Genomic DNA, 13,000 nt, shown 5'->3' with positions numbered 1-13,000 from the left:
TGCATTTGTGGTGGATTTTAAGTGCATCAGTCGTGTTAGCGCTGTTCTTACCAGTGTACATGCAGGTGAGCATGAGGCCCAGGGCAGCCATGGCTCTGTGTGGTGACGGCATGTTGACACGGTCCACGCTCAGTTTGACCAGCGCTTCTCCGTCCACACGTGACAACTGCTCTGACAGCAGGAGGCGCTCCAGACCGCGCAGCACACAGTGATAGATGACAGAGGGAGTAGAGTCCTCGCTGGCCGACACCATCACACCACACAACTGCAAGACAGGGACAGAGGCAGTTAATAAAGCAGGATATAGAGAGGGAGACAGAAGCTGCATAACATTAGACATAGTGAATAACTAATGAGTTAGACCAGCATCAACTCTATATATTCAATGTGAATACATGTAGCTAAAACTTCACTTAATGCTAATTCATTATGAGCGTAAAATTTGTACGGTGTTACTTCAATCCATACACTGATTCTGACAGAAATCAAATAATGGAGTTTTTTTCCCCATCTTTTTGAATGCGTTTTCTTTTTTTCCCCTATTCTTTAATGGTGCAATACATTGTTAGTTTCTTTCACCCAGTCGAGTTCATGTTACTGCACATGTACACACAGAATGTTTACCTGTATAACTCCTGCCATGAACTCAGCTCCTACATCCAGAGGGTAGTTCTCCATCATGTAGAAAGCCACTGCGCACATTACCAACACATGCTGCTGGTTATGCAGGTTCACACAGCTGCAGGATACAATGAGAAGAGATATATATAGAGTGAGTGGAACACAATTACGATTAATAAAACTGAAATGTGAATAGGTACTTGTTTGAAATGTTAAGGGCAGTACCTAGTGGCCAAGTCTTGCACTGCACTTTTGTCCGAGATCATGTTGACATGAGGGTGCACACAATTACACTGCCACTACTATTGCTGTATCTCATGTTACTCTATTGACTTTTCATTCCCCATAGAGCTCATGACTCCTGTTAAATTAATAACATAATTATGTGCATGTATGTTTCCAAAGTCTCTCTCCCTCCCAGCCCCTGGTTTCCTGTATGCTCTGATTGGAAACTGTTCTTGTCTCATTCATTTAAAAAAATAAATAAATAAAAAAAAATAAAGTGTGCAGCAACTTCAACCGCATCCAGTTTTTGGCTATAAGAAAGTCAATGTTGAAAAGCTGCAGTAGCGACTGGGAAAGCTCACAATGAGGTGAAAACACGTCTCTAATCTGTTTAAACTGGAGGACCAACATGTCCGAAAGAGCATGAATGTGGATTCTGTGCGGACTTCAGGGTTTTAATCTCACACTGAAGAATCTATACTAGCCCTCAACTGAATAAAACGTATTGATTCCAAGATCCCAGATGGGTAACACACTGAAATTAGACACATTTGCTCCCTGAGGCTCTCTGATCATCAGTTCAGCTAATTAGATGATGAATTGAGGTGTCTGTGTGTTTCAGACAGAATGAGTTCGACACTCACTGAGCGATAGCCCTGAGGTTGGACAGCAGATACTCAGAGACAGTGGGGATGAGCTGTTTGGCCGTGTCATCCAGCAGGTCACACTCCAAAACATACAGCACTCCGTGCAGAGCCCCCATGCGGCTGGGCAGGTGGGTGCTGCGCAGGGTCGTCTCCAACAGGCGACACACTGGCTCCGCTATTGCTTTGTCCTAGAAAAAAAAAAAGTTTTCATACACTGTAGAGTATCAGAATGGAAGTTAATGATATATTTACATTTATTCATTTAGCTGACGCTTTTAACCAAAGCGACTTACAATTGTTATAGCAATTAGGGGTTAAGTGTCTTGCTCAGGGACACAATGGTGGATGGGTCACAGTGGGGATTGAACCCGGGTCTCTCACACCAAAGGCGTGAGTCTTATCCATTGCGCCATCACCACCCATATACACCACCATCAAGAGCTCCCCCACCCACATACAGCCATACTCACCATGCCCAGAACGGCAGCAGCCTTGCAGATGGCAGGTACCAGGTACTGATTGAGGATCTCATCCTCTGGCGGGTGGAGCTTCTGCAGTTCCATCAGGGTGGAGAACATCATGTCAAACTGGTTCCTCTCTGTGAACAGGTCCGACACTGCCAGCAGCTACAGAGAATGACACAAGGACGGAAGACAGTAGAGTGTGAGAAGAGCGCTGACCCGTCTTGGTCATGGGGCACATTTCTGTTGGATCCCCTCAAACATCTTTTCTTTTTCCAGGACAGACAAGCAGGTGTTTTTGTTGTCTGAATTCCAGGGTGAGGAAGACTAGGGACTTTCCATGAACCTGTTTAGAGTTTCAAGTTATTCTAGAGAGAACAGTGGACAATCCTTTACTGCGAATGAACAGACACCTGGCTGAACAAGAAATGATAAATAAGTGTGTGCATCATAGCTCACCGATCGGACCACTTCACTGATGAGTATGGTCGGCGTCCTCCTGTTAATCGGGGAGCCTGGAATCAACCACTGGCTGTAGAGCTCCAGGAGAAACTGGGAACATGAATGAATGTCCACACCTGCACGGTGCTTCCTGAAAATCAGACAGACAGCGGTAGGTGCATTGCTGTTCCACTGCATGTGTTGAGACGGAAGAAATGCTGAGTGCACATGTATTTGTCTGACCTAGAATTGATAGGAGATACAGGTGGTGAGGTGGGGGCTGGAGTGTCTGCCTCATCTTCTTCATCCTCGCCCCATTCTTCTTCTCTCAGTGGGGTGATGTTGTTACCTAGCCACACTGAGTGGATGGAGACCTGGAGAGAAGAAAAATGCATTTAACATTGTGCTACTGAAAATCTATTAACATTTGAGAAGTGAAACCAAAACACACAGTTCTTCAAGCTTCATGCCGTCCACTACTTTTTTCATGCATTTCTTACCTGACCCAGTTTGTAGTCCATGTTGCCCATCTCCCTCTCTGTGTTTATCTGAAGCAGCAGCTTCTCATGGCTGATCAGCGTGCCTGCTGAAACAAAATTCAACAGGATATTAGAGCGGTAGGTGTGGGTAGAGATAAGAGACTTTGTGAATGTGGATTTTGTGTTACCAGCTGAGGCTGCCGACAGTGAGGGAACAGGGTCCCAGGCGTGGTACGGGTGGTGTGTATGGACATTGTCTCTCTTTGACACAAGAGCGCGAATCTCTCTCTCCACCTCACCCCTGATCACTGCAAGTTTCCTTCCAAACCTGGGAGCGTGCACACACAAAATGATTCAAATATCATTTCATGCTTATTCTGGATGTTACTACAGTGTAAGCAGAACACAGCTGCAAAGCTACCGTGTTTCCAGGGCTTTGAGGCTCTTGTTGCGTGGCTGCTGTTCCAGACAGCTGACTGCAGGGTTGCCAGCAGTGGGCAGGGTCATGGCACTCAGCACCAGGCTGGTGATGGCCTGCACTGCTAACACATTCAACTGGGTACGCTCCAAGTCCTCCTAGAGACAAAAAGATGAACGGAATCAGGAAACGGAGGGTTCAAGATAAGTTTCCCACAATGTTTTGCAACGCATTTGATGCGTCACACACAGAGCAAGTGTATTTCTTCAGTGCTCACTCTCTGGACATACACTATTGCTTACTTAAATGAGAAACACACAAACTTGTGTGAGTGCTTATGCAGGCACATTAGGGATGTGATGAGCTCTGTGATCCAATCAACCTCACTAACCAGCAGCATATTTAAAGGGTGTGGAACAGTAGTCTTGTGTGTATGTGTATATACCTCCTGCTGTGTCTCCTCCTCCTGGTCCATAGTGATGGGTTGGGTGACCAGCACCCCCAGTAGAGTGGCCCAGGTCTCCTCAAACTGAGTCCTGCTGCTCCAGCCTAAATATATAACAACATCAGTCAGTCGAAATCATACTAAAAATCTGACATAACGGTGACATTCAGAGTTTACTCTACTGGATAATTCCAGATGTGCTGTTTTGATGAGTTAAAAATGTGAATGGGATAATAAAAAGGGAAAGCCCATTTCATGACTGTGTATGTGTGCGTTTCTCTGTACCCAGTGTGTTAATGCGGTAGAGGAACTCTCTGAAGACATCCTTTTCCTGCAGGAAGTCCACAGGGATCTCAGGCAGCGTTGTGCCGTATTCTCCTCCTGGCTGAGGAGACCAGCCCAGTTTCCAGACCTACAAAACACATACTTTTAACAGACCAATACATTCATGTATACAAACTCAAGGCATTAATATATTTCATACTGACCAGTGGAGGTACTCGGGTGTAGCTGTTGACCAGAGGCAGTCGGGACAGACTGATGACAATGTTGCGCAAGGTTGGTGTGAGGAAAGCGGGGAACGCACCGTTTCTATAGTGACCCAGGGCAAGGACGCTCTGGAGGCCTTCCACCAGCTCCGCCATGATCTCACATGCTTGCCACTCGCACATGTCTGGAACACAGAGGAAGTTTGCCATCATATATCCCCAGAAGCTTTCCCCTGAGCTCTACACTGAAGAAATGACACTATTAGACATCAAACAGAGTGGGGCAAAGAAAAGCCCTAAATACTAAAAAAAAAAAAATAAATATAAAAAATAAAAAATAAAAAAAAACACAACCCAGCGGTTTTACTGAATCGCCAAGTATGTGCTCACGATCAGCATGTGCAGAGTCCACTTGGTCTCCTTCAGCTTCTCTCTCTGCCTTCGTCTTTTTCTTCTCTGGGTGTAGAAGCTGGTCGCCAGGACTCACAGCAACTAGGAAGCAGAGACAAAAAGTTTGACCAAGATTTAAAATCACAAGCTGAAATGATGAAGGCAGTCATGGCATGTGACCACACTAAATGACAGGCTGGTGGCTTCCTCACCTGCAACAATAATGAGGCGTAGGCAGTAAATGAGGGAGCAGGTGTGGGTGGTGTACTCTGGGGTGGAGAGTTTGTTCCAGACACAGGGCTGCTGCAGGGCCAGACACAGGCAGGACAAAGCCCACTGTAAGTCCACACTCAGGGGCAAGTGGTCCTGGAGGAGACGCCACCCTACCACCTGGGCAAAGAGAGACACATAAGGGTGGAAGATGAATGTTATAAGCAGTGGTAAGAGTGAATGTAAAGTAGGGAGCGCACAAATATTTCTTGAAACTGAAAATTTCAGTTATCCATGATTCTGTTTTGAAAATACATCTATTTAGAGTGATTATTAATATCTCTCTGAAGAGGCAAATATGCTTTAATACTCTTGAACAATAAACAACATTGTATGTTGGTGGCTTAAACTTGAGTAAGTAACAACATCATCAACAACACATGTTTTAGTAAACTGCACACTGCGTTTTATATTTTGGAAAGTGTGCATAAAAGGCCTCTCATACTTTTCTGAAGTAATCAGGAATGGACCTGCATGTCATCCTCTGTGCATGAAGTAGTAACCACATCTAACACCAGAATTTAAATTGGGCAATCAGGATGAAATTATGGGGTCCCAATATGGTTAGATGGAACATTACACTAATGTTACTACCACAATAATTTAAAATTATTAGATTATATCAATCTATAAGAATGAATGAGTCCAACAAGCGAATGAACAAAATTACATGTTTAATATATTTTACCTCAGCTGCAGTGCAGGTAAAAGTGGTGATGAGGTGTTCCTTGTCAGAGGGGATATGCAGTGAGGAAGGCAGCTGGCCAACACTCAGCAGGTACTGGGACAGGGCTCTGCAGAGAGACAAAACTCTGGGGTAGAAACCTGGCTCATCTAGAAAAAAACAAAAAAAAGACAGCAAACACATTAATACACAGAATACTTAAAAGAGGGAGAACATTTCTCCTGCATTTGGGGCCCCCGTCAGATTTAGGTTTCAAACATCACCCTTCCCTCCCACTCTCACCATACACATCAGCTAGTTGGTCCCAGTAGGGCTGTCGCTGGGAGGGTGGCAGAAAGGATTGATGGGGGACAGGAAGTGCCCCGGTGACCCCTGCAAGCTGCTCTAGGGTGACCTTCAAGGCTGTCTCCAACAAGAGCGACCCCTGTCCCCGTGCTAACCGCTGCACACCCATACTCAGGCATGGACACAGCAGGCTGAGGTTGAACTCCTATGGGAAAAAGGCCAGATGATATTTATCAATTAAAATTGGAATATATGTTCAAGAATATTTATCCTTTATATGTGTGTCACCTTGCAGCTCATGATGTTAAAAAGGTCAGCGGGAGGTAATTTGGTAAGGAGTTCTGTCGTCTCCAATAGGGAAACATCTCCACGAAGACAACACTGAGACTTCACCAGAGCCACATACCACTCCTAAAAACAAAATTAAGTGTATTAACTTTGCAGCATCCAGACACAGTTAAAACATGGAATACAGACTCAGTCTGATTCTCTAATCCCTCACTTTATCTGCAATGACCAGTTCAGGGGCAAGAGGTGGATTCCCATCCAAAGGGTGTGATGTTACCGGAGGCGTAGGGCTGCTGGTGTCAGCAACAGTGGCTCTGAACCTGTCCAGCAGGGAGTAGAACCTCTGATGCCTGTGATTAGAGATGAACAGAGGATATGATGCATTTATTTGCCAGAAATCTGTCCTGCAGATATATAACTTCAATCCCTGCAGATATGTGGCACCATGAACACACCACTGAGAGCAGAGGATGTCAAACACCCTTAGTGTGAGATTCCACATTTGGTAACAACAATCCACATGTATATTGAAGGACTAATAAGATTTAGAATAGAAGCGGGTTATGCATGCACTATTTGGAGAACCCAAGCAACAAAAACTGCCTAAAACCTGATTGTACTTGGTTGTGTACCCTTACAGGTGGGCAATGCAAGCACATACCTGCTGGACCTACTGCTGCTGGACATGGACCTACTGCTCCAGCTATTTCGATTGGGACTAGTTGCCAACAATCACAGTTGAGAAGAAAAAAAAACTGTGTGGTTGCCCACAACGATAACATGTCCGTTTTTCCCCACCATATCATAATAAACATGTTTGTTCCTTGTGATTCAGGTTCTGTTCTTGTCGTTTTGTGATATACCAACTATTTTATTTCTATTATTTTGTTGTTGTCTGTTCTGCTTATTACTACACAATAAATTGTGCAAAGAAAGATCAACCTACAAACTATTCCTTAAATTGGCTGCAGTACAGAAGAATGATACCTCTGAGCCAGGCCGCTGGTCTGGAGGTATTCCTGGATCCTGTTCAGTTCCTCCAAAGGCAGCTGAGCTATACTGTTCTGCAGGGTGGAGAAACAGAATAACGCATGCTCAACTTGAGGAAAACAGCAAGTAAACTACATACATGTACAGCATTTTAATATTACCACTTTTTCCTACATAAGAAATTCAAAGCTTTTCCCAAAGCTTCACAGAAAGAGACGCAAAGTTTGCATCTGAATATGTTAATTTACTTGCATCGATGTATTCATGAGTATTATAAGCCCAAACTTGTATGATGGTAAAACAGAATTCATTACGTCAAACTCCATTGTGACAAAAAATGCAAACCCATACATAAGCTGTACCTGTAGTGTCTCAGCCAGCAGCATCTCTACCCTGCGACACGCCAGTGTGTCCACCATGCGAGCCAGAACCCTGAAGGGTGTACTGAGCAGCTTGTCCACATACAGCATCAGCAGGGAGCCGGACTGACTCAGATGGATGCCTTCCAAACACTGCAGAGTCTTCTTCAACATGGTAGGCTGCAAAGAAGGAGAAGATTCAGTTAGTAGAGCAGAAAAGGAACACAAGGACAGCAAAGACAAAGGAAGGCTGAGGGGGCGGGGGGCCGACTTAAAATAAATGTAATACTAGGTGACTTAAACTAGAGATGAAACTATAACATAAAATTCTAATGTACAATTTATATAATAAAAGATGGATACTTGGAGTCCGAGTATCGATACAGTATTTCCACGGAAAATATCGCAATACTTTCTGTACAGATTATTTCCCCCCACTCCTACTTAGCAGGCAGTGGAGTTAAGGAGAAAAGAAAATCTGGACCAATTTAAAAAAAAAATATAATAATAAAAACTTGGTTCATGATCAGATGTTTTTTAAATGAGCTTTATGAATAAAATGACTTTACTAATGAGGGGTGATGCAAAGAGACAAGAGATAAGTGGGTGATCTCACAGTGCTGAGGTTGTCACAGCGGGACTGGATGGCCTGGATGAAGAGACCGCTGGCAGCTGAGTTGCGGTGCACAGCGCTGATGAAATCCTGCACTGGAGGCTCATGGGAAAGGCTGATGAGGTCACGCACGTGGTTGACAATCAACCAGGTCAGATGCTCCGAGTCATGGAGGTTCTGACACTACACATAAAAACACAAAAGTTTGTTTAATCAAAACATTATTGATGATAATTGCATATTTGTGATTGAACAGCATTAAGGTCTTTTCAGCTAAGTAAATAATTTTCAACGTGACGCAGGAAATCTGACAGGCAGAGCAATAAGCAAGTGCAAATCCGTTGCGGTCATGATAGTCTCACCACACACCTGCTGCCAGAGTTGAATTGTCTTGAACTTTTTTCCTACACAACGTGCAGTGCTAATCAATAGATGAGACTGATCCTATATCACGGTTTTCTAAATAGTTAATCAAGACAAACAGGAGGGCTTTGGCATGGCCGACCTTAGACACAAGACTGGATACATCAGGTAACGTTACATATAGTTTTAACTTAAGCTAGGCTATACATATATATACACACAAATACAGCTGTACTGGCAGGAATACAGTAGTACATAGTTTCTATGGTTACCAAGCATATAGCGCCTGGCGTTTACTCGCAGAGCACTTTTCTGCCCGTCCATTCACACGAGGAGCCAAATGAGAACCTGCAGATCCAAGCGAGTATGCAGGTGGCGTGTCGCCTACCTTGTGAAAAGACCTTTAAAATATTTTATATTGTCCAACATTCTCGAGAATCTCACCACATAGTCACAGAAGAGGATGAGGGCTCCCCTGCGTACAATCTCTCTGTTGACCATGGCTAACCGAGTCTCAGGCTTGTCCTCTTCTCCTTCCCCTGAGGAGTGAGGGCTCAGCAGCTTTGTGCACGAGAGGCTTTGTCTCCTGAGAGAAGGAACAGAGAGAGGAGGATGGAGACAGGGTGGATTGTCACAGGGTAAAATAATGTCAGATAAGACATTGCTGTGATTGTTGACCTTCGTTAACTTGAGTATGAATAACAAATAAGTCATCATTATTTTGTTGTACAAGTCTCTGGTTTCAAGAATAAAAAAAAATAAATTAAAAATACATATGTTCCCTTTTGCTCTTAGAATTAGATTTACATTTCTGATATGATACACTTCCACCACTAATTAAATATTATGTCAAACTCCTTCACTTGGCACATTACTGTAAGAGAGAAGTCCCTTTATTCTTATCCACACACCTTCCATTGAGAGAATCCCGCCCGATCCACTTGACAGTGTATGATTAAGGTCTACACAAATAAACTTGACATTGATGAGTCACACAGACAATCTGTTCTTACCGGGGAGTTTGGTGCACCTCAGCCCACCAGGAGTAGTTGGTGTAGTTGATGATGAGGAGAACCTGGCACCACAGCAGCACCAGGGAGGGGTGGGTGGTGATCAGGCACTGCACCATGCCGTTGAGACCCTCTAAGGGGTAAAACGGGCCGGCCTCGGTGCCAGGCTGCCCACCTCCACTCAGGAGACGGCTAGCTGCAGCTGTGATCCTGCGAAACATTCCTGGAAGGAAAAGCAAAGCAAAAGAGGGAAAGAAAAATGGGTTTCATTTAAAGTGCACCAATTTCAAAAGATCATCATACAACCTTTTGGGGGGATTTGATGAATTTCACTGAAAAGCTTAATATCTACCGTTTTAAGAAGCCACACTTGTTCTTACAGCAGTATTATTTAATAAACAAAAAAATACTTTGGAAATATTGTAAGCTCACCACTTTTGAAGACATGTATGAGACACATGAGCAACGTGCCCAGCTGCTGGCAGTAGAAGGTGTGTTGCTGCTCTGTAATGTCCACTTTAACCTGTCTGGATGAAATGTCATCCAGCAACACTCCTACCAGCTGGAGCAGGAACCTAGGACACAAATTTAAAGTGAAAATGAGAGGCAAAGTAGTGGTTGTAAAAACATGCAGGGAGAGTGAACACACTCACTTACCTGGCAAAGGTTTCCTCAGGTAGGGCTTTTTGTGCCTCACCATTAGATTCCTGGTTACAGAGTGTGTCAGCAGCAGGTGGGTCATTTGGGGAGGGATTTGGCTGATGGAGGCGGTGGATTGTGTGGCAGGAGAGGAGATGCGGGGAGAGGGAGAGCTCGTGGACCCGGGACAGGACAATGTCCTCGGTGGACTGGGAGACCAGTACCCTGAGCACCGCCAGGATACCGGACACCCACAACTGGACTGTAGCTACTGACGCCTGGAGAAGCAGAGGTTTGATTTCAAGTCAAACTTCCATATATTTCGCAATCACTTAACAAAAAGGTAGACAAAGTGTTTATATCCATCAGATAATCAAGTCAAAAGTCTATCCAGGTCTTGGTGCAGATGTCTCACCATGGTGGCCGGGGTGGTGAACATACTCTTGAGCAGCATGTCTACAGGTCTGAGAGAAGACGGCGCCACAGTCTCAAACAGAGTGTTCAACACTCCCAATGCCTCCGGAGAGTCCAGGTGCATCTGTGAGGACACAGTGTAAAAATATGTCAGACCATGTCATAACATACAATGTAGCATCAATGGCTATTATTTGTCAGTGTGCCCTAATACATGTTTTTGTTACCATTACGCTGAACAAAATGACGTTAATGACAAAAATAGAAATACAAATAAATATAAAAGGGGGCACTTCTCTCTCTCTCTCTCTCTCCACAACATGTTCGATCTTACTTTATATAGCTTGATTTGAATTTCAGGTTGAAAGGAGGTGAGTGACGCATTTTCATACCTGCTGCTTAGCAATCATGGGAAGAATGACGTCAGCAATCTGCCTGGACAATCTCTTCCACTTGTCTTCATTCTCTTTGTGACACTGCTGCAGCACAAGGATGAACATCTCCAACACCTGCAACACACGTCAGGCAGAGAAAAGATTGGCAGGAATACTTTGAAACTGGCATGCAAAGTCTGTTTGAATCCATCTGTGACTGTACCTGATGGTGTTGCACAAGTCTGAGCAGCATGGAGACCACCACTTCTTTCTGTGTATCCAGCTCTTTGCCTGCATCTGCTTTGTTTGACCCCCTCAACACAAACAGGTCATGGACTATTGGCTGCAGGGCTGGGATGGCTGTGGAGGGAGGAGGAAAGTAAAATGTAATGACGGTGACTTTTTATCCATGTGTGTTTTGATGCTTCTGCTAATGAGTATTATCCCTCCCAAAGACAGACATTAGGAAACAAGTAGGGCTGTATATCGATTATTTTTCAAGTCGATTAATCTAACGACTAATTTTGTTTATTCTAAAGAAAGAAAAGTTGCCTATTACTCGATTAACATACCAATTTAAAACATGTCTAATCAATAAATCTATATTTTATTCAATCATCCTGATGAAGCACATTAGAATAATGACAATAGCAGCAAATCTTAGAATGAATCCAATTTCCACGTCACTGATGTATTGTGATAATAATAACAATAACAGACATTAATTAGGCTACTTTAATGAAAACTTTAAATGTTTGACATGGATTAATTTCAATATTAAGTAATGCAGTATGATAATAACATGTATTTCTGCATCAGTGAACACCTGAAAGGACTCAGACTGTACAGACAGTCACAGATTGTCTGTAATTAGATTCAGCTGTTTTCTCGCTCATACGTGGATAAATAAACAGAAAATATGAAACAGCCGATCGTTACATGACTCGCGGTGTTAACGTTACCATGACAGCAGCGGCGCAGAAATTACTTTTAACATGAAGGCAATGAAGAAATGCTACGTGTCCTCATGCTGATAATGTGCCAGTATGCTTGTCCTTCAGTTACAGAAAGGATGGGCTTATTAACATCATGCGTTTTAAAGTTTAGGAATGTAAGGGAGAGTAAACTTCAGTGAAATGTGAGGAAGAAATTATTCTGTTTAGTGTGCATTGTGTTTCACCATGTGTGACAGCTTTCCTGCCGCTTGCCATGATGCCGTCACACAGTTGGATTATCTTGGGGATGCTGATTATTTGCTTGGAGTGGTAACGCTCATAAGACAGCAGCACCAGGAAGAAAAAGATGTTGGGAATGATGGCCTCAGAATCTCTGTGCAAGAGGTACAAAAGATATCATTTTAGTTCACAGGACGGCATGGGAATATTTGAGCTAATCTACAGTTATGCAGATGCAAGGTTTAATCACTTTTATAACCTACGAATTCAAAAAAAGTCATGTACTACAGATAGGGTTGAGAGATGCACAAGTTTCTGAATATGTCAGAAGAATCATGACATAGGACACTTACCTGAACTGTCCCACTTCAATGAACTCAAACTGCTTCAGGACAAAGCCTATGAACACCTGAAACATAGAAAATATTTTCCTGAGTAAGCTAACCACACGTTGAAGATGACATCATGATAAAGCACATCTTGTTCTTTTGGTTTCTTTAACCTGATCTGAGTCCAGCAGGCAGTAGTTGACTCTGAGCTGCACAAGCTGGGCGAGCAGATCCAGAACTTGTCTTTGCAGGGCCACAGAGGTGCTGGTAGTGTACTGCTTCAAAGCTTTGATCACCAGCGGCTCAAACAGACGAATGTGGTTGTGGATGGCATTCTGGAGAAACAAACATGAACAAAAACAAAGACAGCTTTCACTGCGGCAGCACCTCACTCAGGCAAATGAGCAATGAAAACACCACTTTATGTGTGTTGGTCTACCAACAATTTTTAGCTTTGTTCATGATCACAACTTGAAAAAGTTGCAGAATAACGTTGAGTTTACCTTGTCTCCTCTGTTGCGTGTTGCATTGGCAATATTGGACCTCAGCTGGTTCGAAGCTTTTTGCATTACATCAAACCACCTAAAAGTG

General features: G+C 43.6%; 1 protein-coding gene across 9 annotated transcripts in view; it reads right to left on the bottom strand.

Annotated features, from left to right (window-relative positions):
* Positions 1 to 13,000, bottom strand: part of htt (huntingtin) — a 33,489-nt gene that overhangs the window by 5,646 nt on the left and 14,843 nt on the right. For 5 of the 9 annotated variants that reach the window (XM_046046347.1, XM_046046354.1, XM_046046350.1 and 2 more), the window contains 32 exons: positions 12,913 to 12,991; positions 12,583 to 12,744; positions 12,434 to 12,489; positions 12,086 to 12,234; positions 11,129 to 11,265; positions 10,924 to 11,040; positions 10,533 to 10,655; positions 10,136 to 10,395; positions 9,911 to 10,053; positions 9,482 to 9,701; positions 8,913 to 9,054; positions 8,109 to 8,288; positions 7,496 to 7,672; positions 7,131 to 7,207; positions 6,358 to 6,493; positions 6,144 to 6,266; positions 5,853 to 6,060; positions 5,574 to 5,719; positions 4,828 to 5,005; positions 4,616 to 4,717; positions 4,226 to 4,410; positions 4,023 to 4,149; positions 3,738 to 3,841; positions 3,296 to 3,450; positions 3,063 to 3,202; positions 2,896 to 2,978; positions 2,639 to 2,769; positions 2,414 to 2,546; positions 1,964 to 2,119; positions 1,491 to 1,681; positions 625 to 739; positions 52 to 265 (listed from right to left, as the gene is read on the bottom strand). In XM_046046347.1, coding sequence (XP_045902303.1) covers positions 52 to 265; positions 625 to 739; positions 1,491 to 1,681; positions 1,964 to 2,119; positions 2,414 to 2,546; positions 2,639 to 2,769; positions 2,896 to 2,978; positions 3,063 to 3,202; positions 3,296 to 3,450; positions 3,738 to 3,841; positions 4,023 to 4,149; positions 4,226 to 4,410; positions 4,616 to 4,717; positions 4,828 to 5,005; positions 5,574 to 5,719; positions 5,853 to 6,060; positions 6,144 to 6,266; positions 6,358 to 6,493; positions 7,131 to 7,207; positions 7,496 to 7,672; positions 8,109 to 8,288; positions 8,913 to 9,054; positions 9,482 to 9,701; positions 9,911 to 10,053; positions 10,136 to 10,395; positions 10,533 to 10,655; positions 10,924 to 11,040; positions 11,129 to 11,265; positions 12,086 to 12,234; positions 12,434 to 12,489; positions 12,583 to 12,744; positions 12,913 to 12,991 — 4,649 coding nt within the window. Of the gene's footprint in view, positions 1 to 51; positions 266 to 624; positions 740 to 1,490; positions 1,682 to 1,963; positions 2,120 to 2,413; positions 2,547 to 2,638; positions 2,770 to 2,895; positions 2,982 to 3,062; positions 3,203 to 3,295; positions 3,451 to 3,737; positions 3,842 to 4,022; positions 4,150 to 4,225; positions 4,411 to 4,615; positions 4,718 to 4,827; positions 5,006 to 5,573; positions 5,720 to 5,852; positions 6,061 to 6,143; positions 6,267 to 6,357; positions 6,494 to 7,130; positions 7,208 to 7,495; positions 7,673 to 8,108; positions 8,289 to 8,912; positions 9,055 to 9,481; positions 9,702 to 9,910; positions 10,054 to 10,135; positions 10,396 to 10,532; positions 10,656 to 10,923; positions 11,041 to 11,128; positions 11,266 to 12,085; positions 12,235 to 12,433; positions 12,490 to 12,582; positions 12,745 to 12,912; positions 12,992 to 13,000 lie in introns of all 9 variants that reach the window. The other 4 variants (XM_046046346.1, XM_046046353.1, XM_046046351.1 and 1 more) reach the window with 1 other exon arrangement.

This window comes from Micropterus dolomieu, linkage group LG04 (genome assembly GCF_021292245.1).
Source record: "Micropterus dolomieu isolate WLL.071019.BEF.003 ecotype Adirondacks linkage group LG04, ASM2129224v1, whole genome shotgun sequence".
In the NCBI taxonomy this organism is placed as follows: Eukaryota; Metazoa; Chordata; class Actinopteri; order Centrarchiformes; family Centrarchidae; genus Micropterus; species Micropterus dolomieu.
This window is presented reverse-complemented; position numbering and strand designations above follow the sequence as displayed.